This window comes from Microcebus murinus, chromosome 1 (genome assembly GCF_040939455.1).
Source record: "Microcebus murinus isolate Inina chromosome 1, M.murinus_Inina_mat1.0, whole genome shotgun sequence".
Lineage (NCBI taxonomy): Eukaryota > Metazoa > Chordata > Mammalia > Primates > Cheirogaleidae > Microcebus > Microcebus murinus.
Window position 1 is genome coordinate 154389345 of NC_134104.1, and position 10043 is coordinate 154399387.

Sequence of the window (10043 nt, forward strand, 5' to 3'; positions counted from 1 at the left end):
GACTCTGTTTCAAAAAAAAAAAAAAAAGACAGTGTGATACTAGCATACGGTCAGACATACACATGAATGAAACAGAACTGAGTCTAGAAAGAGACTCTCACATTTACAGTCAATCAATTTTCAAGAAGAGTACCAAGAAAATTGAGTGAGGAAAGAATAGTCTTTTCAACAGATGGTGCTGAAACAACTGGGTATACACATGCAAAAGAATGAAGTACTTCATATCTTACATAAAAAAATAACTCAAAATATACCAAAGATATAAATATAAGAGCTCAAACTGTAAAACTCCTAGAAAAAATATAGAGCACCAGGTGCGGTGGCTCATTCCTGTAATTCAAGCACTTTGGAAGGCTGAGGTGGGAGGACTACTCAAGGCCGGGAGTTTGTGACTAGCCGGGGTAACATAGCAAGACCATGTCTCAACAAAAATTTAAAAATAAAATAAATTTGCTGGGTATGGTGGCACATATGTGTAATCCAGCTACCCAGAAGGCTGAGGCGGGAGGATCACTTAAGCCTAGGAGTTTGAGGCCACAGTGAGCTATGATCGTGCCACTGCACTCCAGCCTGGGCAACTGAGTGAGACTCCATCTCTAATAAAAGAAAAAATAAATAATCAAACAGAGGTACACGTAAAAACAGGAAAAAGGACCGGGCGTCGTGACTCACACCTGTAATTCTAGCACTCTGGGAGGCTGAGGTGGGAGGATTGTTCAAGGTCAGGAGTTCGAAACCAGCCTGAGCAAGAGCGAGACCCCATCTCTACTAAAAACAGAAAGAAATTAATCGGCCAGCTAAAAATATATAGAAAAAATTAGCCAGGCATGGTGGTGCATGCCTGTAGTCCCAGCTACTCAGGAGGCTAAGACAGGAGGTTCACTTGAACCCAGGAGTTTGAGGTTGTTGTGAGCTAGGCTGATGCCACGGCACTTTAGCCCAAGCAACAGAGTGAGGCTCTGTCTCAAAAAAAAAAACAGGAAAAAAAGAAAAGAAAAAAATATAGGGGTTAATCTTCATGACCTTGGATTTGGCAATGGTTTCTAAACATGACACAAACAATACAAACACAAAAAACCCAAACAATAAAAGAAAAAAGATACATTGGGCTTCATCAAAATTAAAAACTTTTGTGCTTGGCCTGACATGATGGCTCATGCCTGTAATCCTAGCACTCTGGGAAGCCAAGGCAGGTGGATCACTCGGGGTCAGGAGTTCGAAACCAGACTGAGCAAGAGTGAGACTCCCATCTCTACTAAAAATAGAAAGAAATTAATTAGCCAACTAAAAATATATATACAAAAAAGAAAAAAAATCTTAGCCGGGCATGGTGGCGCATGCCTGTAGTCCCAGCTACTCAGAAGGCCGAGGCAGAAGGATTGCTTCAGCCCAGAAGATTGAGGTTGCTGTGAACTAGGCTGATGCCACAGCACTCACTCTAGCCTGGGCAACAAAGTGAGACTCTGTCTCAAAAAACAAAACAAACAAACAAAAAAACCCAATCTTTTGTGCTTGAAAGACAACATCAAAAAAGTAAAAAGGTAAGCCACTGAATGGGAGAAAATATTTCATATATCTGATAGAAGATTTGTATCTAATATATATATATATATATATTTTTTTTTTTTTTTTTTGAGACAGAGTCTCACTCTGTTGCCTCGGCTAGAGTGTCGTGGCATCAGCCTCACTCACAGCAACCTCAAACTCCTGGGCTCAAGCAATCCTTCTGCCTCAGCCTCACAGTAGCTGGGACTATAGGCATGTGCCACCATGCCCGGATAATTTTTTCTATATATTTTCAGTTGGCCAATTAATTTCTTTCTATTTATAGTAGAGACGGGGTCTCGCTCTTGCTAGAGCTGATTTTGAACTCCTGACCTTGAGTGATCCGTCCTCCTTGGCCTCCCAGAATGCTAGGATTACAGGCATGAGCCACCACACCCGGCCTTTTTTTAAAAAAATTCCTACGACTCTGGGACTGCAAACTAGTTCAACCTCTGTGGAAAGCAATATGGACATACCTTAAAGTGATACAAGTAGATTTACCATTTGATCCAGCAATCCCACTACTGGGCATCTACCTAAAAGACTAAAAAACACTATAAAAAAGACACCTGCACTCGAATGTTTATAGCAGCACAATTCATAATTGCAAAGATGTGAAAACAACCCACGTGCCAATCAGTACATGAGTGGATTAATAAAATGAGGTATATGTATACCATGGAGTACTATTCAGCTGTAAGAAACAATGGTGATCTAGCACCTATTGTATTTTCCTGGATAGAGCTGGAAACCATTCTACTAAGTAAAGTATCCCAAGATGGAAAAATAAGCACCCCATGTACTCACCAGCAAATTGGTATTAACTGATCAACACTTAAGTGGACATATAGGAATAACCTTTATTGGTGTCAGGCAGATGGGAGGGGGGAAGAGGGGATGGGTATATACATACATAATGAGTGCGATGTGCACCATCTGGAGGATGGACATGCTTGAAGCTCTGACTCTGGGGGGGAAGGGAAGGAAAGGCAACACATACAACCTAAACATTTAAACCCCCATAATATGCTGAAATAAAAAAATAAAATAAAATAAAAAATAAAAAGGATTATGAGAGAACACTAAAAATAAAATTCCTACGACTCAAAAATTAAAAAAAAAATTGGCTGGGCACAGTGGCTCACACCTATAATCCTAGCACTCTGGGAGGTGAAGGTGGGCAGATACTTTGAGCTCAGGAGTTCAAGACCAGCCTGAGCAAGAGCTAGACCCTGTGTCTACTAAAAAAATAGAAAGAAATTAGCTGGACTGCTAAAAAATACATACACATAAAAAAAATTAGCCAGGCATGGTGGTGCATGCCTATAGTCCCAGCTACCCAGGAAACTGAGGCAGGAGGATCAGGAGTTTGAGGTTGCTGTGAGCTAGGCAGCTGTCACGGCTAGCAGGACCTTGTCTCAAAAAAAAAATTAAAAATGGACAAAAGACTAAAATAGACAATTCTCCAAAGAAGATATACAAATGACCAACACAGATAAAAGTTACTCATTCAACATCTCTAGTCACTGGGGAAATGAAAATCAAAACCACAATGAGGTACTTCACACGTACTAGGCTGACTATAATAATAATAATAATAAACAGATAATAACGGCTCCACGTGGTGGCTCACGCCTATAATCCTAGCACTTTGGGAGGCTGAGGCGGGCAGATTACCCAAGGTCAAGAATTCGAAACCAGCCTGAGCAAGAGTGAGACCCCGTCTCTACTAAAAAATAGAAAGAAATTAATTGGCCAACTAAAAATATATAGAAAAAATTAGCCGGGCATAGTAGCACATGCCTGTAGTCCCAGTTACTTGGGAAGCTGAGGCAGAAGGATTGCCTGAGCCCAGGAGTTTGAGGTTGCTGTGAGCTAGGCTGATGCCACGGCACCCTAGCAGAGGCAACAGAGTGAGATTCTGTCTCAGAAAAAAAACAAAAAACAAAAAGATAATAAGTGTTGACAAGGACATAGAGGAATTAGAACCCCCAATACAATGCTGGTTGGAATGTAAGTGGTTCAGCCACTTTGGAAAATTGTTTGTCAATTTCTCAAAAGGTTAAACACAGTTGCCATATGGCCCAACAATTCTACTCATATACCCAAGAGAAATGAAAACATAAATCCACACACAAATTTGTGCACACAAATGTTCATAGCAGCATCATTCATAATAGTCAAATAGTGGAGGCTGGGCATGGTGACTCACGCCTGTAAACCTAGCACTCTGGGAGACCGAGGCGGGAGGATTGCTTGAACTCAGGAGTTTGAGACCAGCTTCCACAAGAGCAAGACCCCATCTTTATTAAAAATAGAAAGAAATTAGCCGGACAACTAAAAGTAGAAAAAATTAGCCAGGCATGGTGGCATACACTTGTAGTCTCAGCTACTCAGGAGGCTGAGGCAGGAGGCTCACTTGAGCCCAGAGTTTGAGGTTGCTATGAGCTAGGCTGATGCCACAGCACTCTACCCAGGCAACAGAGCAAGACTGTGTCAAAAAAAAACAGAAAAAAGAAAAAAAAATATATATAAATGCTGGGAGACCCACCAACATAAATATTTTATGGTAATTATAGAAGTGAATCATTTGAATGCCAATTTATTGTTCCTATGCAGAATAATTTATTAATAAGTGTACACTCCAGGCTTTCTCAACAGTTAAATACCCACTATAATACTTCATACTTGGAGGTATGTGATATTTGATATCAAAGCTATTACCATAGCAAACTAATAACAGCTAGTAAGTTTTCGATTCTTTCCAATAGCATACAATTTCATAAAGTGAATTGGTGATTAGTCATAAGGACCTTACTAAGCAAAGCCTCCTTGCTCTATACAGATCTAGCACTACATACTCTATTTCTATTAATAATTTGTTTGTTTGTTTTTTTGAGACAGAGTCTCACTTTGTTGCCCAGGGTAGAGTGAGTGCCATGGCATCAGCCTAGCTCACAGCAACTTCAAACTCCTGGGCTCAAGCGATCCTGCTGCCTCAGCCTCCAGAGTAGCTGAGACTACAGGCATGCGCCACCATGCCCGGCTAATTTTTTCTATATATATTAGTTGGCCAATTAATTTCTTTCTATTTATAGTAGAGACAGGGTCTCACTCTTGCCCAGGTTGGTTTCGAACTCCTGAACTCAAACCATCCGCCCGCCTTGGCCTCCCAGAGAGCTAGGATTACAGGCATGAGCCACCACGCCCAGCCCACTCTATTAATAATTTAAGTAGTGTGGACATATTATCCTAATGTCACTGGATATGCAATGTATTTTTTATTTTCTGTCTTTTTAAAATTATGGTAAAATATACATAAACATAAAATGTACCAATTTAACCTTTTTTCTTTTTGAGATAAGGTCTTGCTCTCTTCCGGAAGGCTAGAATGCAGTGGCATCATCACTACTCACTGCAACCTCAAACTCCTGGGCTCTTGCCTCAGCCTCCTGAGTTGTTGGGACTAGAGGCACACAACACTCCACCTAATTTTTCTATTTTTTGTAGACACTGGGGGTGGGGGATGTCTCACTATGTTTCTCAGGCTGGTCTTGAACTCCTGGCCTCTAGACCAGGGTTGGTGATAGAAAAAGGAGGGGGAAGGGGAGGGGGAGGAGGAAAGGGGAAGGAGGAGGGCGAGGGAGAAGGAGAGAGAGAGAGAGGGAGAGGGAACTCCTGGCCTCAAGTGATCACCCCACCTCAGCCTCCCAAAGTGCCACTCCACCCAGCCCATTTTAACTATTTTTATTTTATTTTATTTATTTATTTATTTATTTTTTTTGAGACAGAGTCTCACTTTTGTTGCCCTGGCTAGAGTGAGTACGGTGGCGTCAGCCTAGCTCACAGCAACCTCAAACTCCTCCTGGGCTCAAGCGATCCTCCTGCCTCAGCCTCCCAAGTAGCTGGGATTACAGGCATGCACCACCATGCCCGGCTAGTTTTTTTTTTGTGTATATATTTTTAGTTGGTCAATTAATTTCTATTTTTAGTAGAGACGGGGTTTCGCTCAGGCTGGTTTCGAACTCCTGACCTCTAGCAATCCGCCCACCTCGGCCTCCCAGAGTGCCAGGATTACAGGCGTGAGCCACCGCGCCCGGCCTTAACTATTTTTAAGTGTACAATTCAGTGTCATTTAGAACAGCAGTCCCCAACCTTTTTGGCACTAGGAACCAGGTTTCATGGAAAACAATTTTTCCACAGAGCTCTGTGGAAGCCTGGAGCCTGGTCCCTTAACAGGCCTCAGACCACTACCAGGGGTTGGGGACTGCAGATTTAGAACATTCACAAAAAGTTGCAAATCCATCACCACTATCCAACTTAAGAACTTTTTCATTACCCCAAACTGAAGTACTGAACCCATCAAAAAAATAACAACCTATTACTCTCTCTTCCCAGTCCCTGGTAACCTCTTGACTTCTTCCTGTCCCTATAAATTTGCCTATTCTAGGTACCTTTCATAAGTGGAATCATATAATATTTGTCCTTTTGTATCTGGTTTATTTCATTTAGCATCATGTTTTCAATGCTGTAATGTCATCCATGTTGTATTAGAATTTCATTCCTTTTTAAGAATAATAAGGGCTGGGCGTGGTGGCTCACGCCTGTAATCCTAGCACTTTGGGAGGCCGAGACGGGCGGATTGCTCAAGGTCAAGAGTTCGAAACCAGCCTGAGCGAGACCCCGTCTCTACCAAAAATAGAAATAAATTAATTGACCAGCTAAAAATATACAAAAAAAAAATTAGCCGGGCATGGTGGCGCATGCCTGTAGTCCCAGCTACTCGGGAGGCTGAGGCAGTAGGATCGCTGAGCCCCAGAGACTGAGGATGCTGTTGGCACTCACTCTAGCCTGGGCAACAAAGTGAGACTCTGTCTCAAAAAAAAAAAAAAAAAAAGAATGAATAAGGCCGAACGTGGTGGCTCATGCCTGTAATCCTTGCACTCTGGGAGGCTGAGGCAGGCGGATTGCTCGAGGTCAGGAGTTCAAGACCGGCCTGAGGAAGAGTGAGAACTCGTCTCTACTAAAAATAGAAAGAAGTTATCTGGACAACTAAAAATATACAGAAAAAATTAGCCAGACATGGTGGCACATGCCTGTAGTCCTAGCTACATGGGAGGCTGAGGCAGCAAGATTGCTTGAGCCCAGGAGTTTGAGGTTGCTGTGAGCGAGGCTGACGCCACGGCACTCTTGCCCAGGAAGAATGAATAATATTCCATCATATATACACACTATATTTTGTTTATCCATTCATCTACTGATGAACACTTGGTTTGTTTCTACCTTTTCGCTATTGTGAATTATGCTGCAATGAACACTGGTTGGTATACAAATATCTGTTCCACTCCCTCTTTTCAATTATTTTGGGTATATACCCAGGAATGGGAGTTGCTCCACCATATGGTAATTTTATGTTTAACATTTTTTTTAGCAAGGTCCATCACTTGAGAATCTACATTTAACTTTTTTAGGAACCACCAAACTATCTTCCACAGCAGCTGATCATTTTCCATTCCCAAGAGCAACGCACAAGGGTTCCAACTTCTCTACATCTTGGATATTTTCTGTTTTTATTTTAATAATTGCCACCTTAACAGTTGTGAAGTGATATCTCATTGTATTGCAATATATTTTTAGTTTATTGTTTATAAATAGAAGTCTACTTTCTATTTATTCCTATAATTATATGTGGTGCAGCAATTTGAGACATAAGAAATATTCAAGGCTGGGCGCAGTGGCTCACGCATATAATCCTAGCATTCTGGGAGGCCAAGGGGCGGATTGCTTGAGGTCAGGAGTTCGAAACCAGCCTGAGCAAGAGCGAGACCCCATCTCTACTACAAATAGAAAGAAATTAATTGGCCAACTAATATATATAGAAAAAATTAGCCGGGCATGGTGGCACATGCCTGCAGTCCCAGCTACTTGGGAGGCTGAGGCAGCAAGATTGCTTCAGCCCAGGAGTTTGAGGTTGTTGTGAGCTAGGCTGATGCCATGGCACTCACTCTAGCCTGGGCAACAAAGGGAGACTCTGTCTCAAAAAAAAAAAAAAAAAAAAAAAAATTTAAATACCGAAAAAATATAGCACAGGGTTACAAAGATTTTTAAGTCAACTCAATATCTTGAAAAAGATATCAAAAATGATGAAGCGTGAATGAAGACTTAATACTAAAATCTGTAACTGTTTTATGCATCTGAGATTAATTTCTAAAATACTAATGTTTTGTGTAAATAAAAATTGTTGCAAAAGCAGGTTACAGGTTTGTGATTTATAGAGATGACAATGAAACAAATCTAGAAGTCTGAAATAATCCTTTTTTAAAAACACACTTATGCCTGGGAGATAGTTGTCACTGTCCTCATTTTCAAAATAAGAAAATTTGAAATCAAACAGGTTTGACAAATTGTCCAAGACCACAAAGCAAAACTGTGGCAAAGGTTTGGAAAACAATCCCAGCTTTCCCCCAAACCCATAATGTAACATGCAATAAGTCAAGAGAAACAGGAAGAACAATTTCTACTCTTTTAGCATGAATAAACTTAGGGACATTGTCCAGCACACTGAAGCTTACAACCTCTTACAGCAATGACCATTAATTAACTCCTTGCCAGCTGTGACTTGAATATGGGGCCAGGCCAGATTCAACTCAGAACTATTTTTTTTTTCAGTGTTATCTAATAACACTAAAATTTTAACTTTGTGTCTCAAGTGTTTTCATTGTTTGGTAAAATTTTGACTGTTCAAAAGTAGGATAATTGTAATGTTAAACTGACAACGTATATATTGAACCAACCAAGCAAAATAGAATTGCTTCTTGACATCCTTAGATCAGATGTAGAAAATGTTATCTATCTTCTTTCCTGCAACTCACACACTAAATAAAATAGTTTATTCTCACCAAATTTGATTCAACTGTTTAACCAAATTAAAAAAAATATATATTCCCAAGGACATTTTAAGAAATGTATACTCAAAGGCCAGGCTGTTGGTTCCTGTCTTTAATAACAGCGCTTTGGGAGGCTGAGGCAGGAGGACTACTTGAGGTCAGGAGTTCAAGACCAGCCTGGGCTATGTAGCTTAGAGACCCTGTCTTTACAAAAAATAGAAAAATTAGCCTGGGCCTCAGGAGGCTGAGGCAGGAGGATTGCCTGAGCCTGGGAAGTGGAGGTTGCAGTGAGCTGTGATCACGACATTGCACTCCAGCCTGCACCACAAAGTGAAACCCTGTCTCAAAAAAAAAAGATACTCCTCAAGTAAGCAAGGGTGAAATGATCTGAGATTTGCTTTAAAAACACTTCAGTATTTCCCCAAATAAGAAGGAGTAAAAAAAAAAAAAAAAAAGAAAGAAAAAGAAAAAAATACTTCAGCAAAGAAAAAAAGTATAGGTGAAACTTTGAAACAAATACTGACAACTGTTGAATGTGGGTGATGGCATGCATATAGGGATTCATCTCACCTTTTCTTTCTTTTGTCTATGCTGAAAAGATTTTCGCAGTAACTTTTCATAAAAAAGGAGTTACTTCCAAAGAAAATTACCGTCCTGATAATTAAACAAGAGTCACTGGATGTAAATGCTCCTCTTGGGAACCAAACCTGGTGACGGGTCTCAAGCAAAGGCAAAGGATCCTCCGGCGGCGCTGAAGTGAACTCCGCGCCTCTCAGGCCTGCGGCACCACGCGGGCAGAAAGCGCGCACGTTTCCTTCCAGGCTACACCTGACAAATCCGTGCGCTCCAGAGCTCGCAGAACCGCGGAGCTCAATTTGGAAGTGGCGCACCAGGGGCTCACGCTGGCGGCTCCCGGAAACCCAAGAAACTCCGCTCGAGAGCTCCCTGGTCCCAGCCCAGGGCCGTCGGCTTGGCCGGATGCGACGCCTGGCCCCCAGTACCCTTCCCTGTACCTCTAGAGACACCTGCACCACTCCCTGAGTCCCCCACTGCGACCCTTGGGCGCCACCCCCTCCGCCTACCTTCCAAGTCTGCGTCCTCCTCCGAGTCGCCTTCCTCGTCGGCGACATGGTCCGGGCCGTGCTCTTGCGTGTCGTGGCCCAAAGAGGCGGTGGGCAGGACTGGACCTTGGGCGCGGGCCTCGCGCAGACGGGTAAAGTAGTCTACCGCGAAGTCTACGAGGTCAGGCGGCTGCTGCCGCAGCACCTCCACCGTGTAGCCCTGCAGCAGCTCCGTGAGCCCCGCCGGGATCTGGATGTGGCTCATGCCGGCGGCGACCGGGGGGACAGGCGGGTCCGGGCCGCCGGCAGCCACAACCTCCGCGCTCCTTTCGCCGGCCTGTCGCTCGGCGGGCTCGAGGTCTCCTCACGCGCGGCCCGGGTCCGACCTTCCTCGCGTCGCACTGCTCTTTGGCCGGGTCCGCGTTCCAGGCCGCGCAACCGTAAGCTACCACGGCGGGCCTGGCGCTGCCACTGCTGTCACTGGGCCGCCGCCACCGCCACCGCCGCGGGGACCGACGGGCAGGCGAGCTGGACGGGCGGGGCAGGCGCC

General features: G+C 43.3%; 1 protein-coding gene across 1 annotated transcript in view; it reads right to left on the reverse strand.

Moving 5' to 3' along the window:
* PRKAR2A (protein kinase cAMP-dependent type II regulatory subunit alpha) overlaps positions 1–10043 on the reverse strand; it is a 102275-nt gene extending 92232 nt beyond the window's left edge. Inside the window, exon 1 of the mRNA XM_012771212.3 lies at positions 9515–10043. Within this exon, the coding sequence (XP_012626666.1) occupies positions 9515–9758 (244 nt within the window). The 5' untranslated portion in view covers positions 9759–10043. The remainder of the gene's footprint in view (positions 1–9514) is intronic.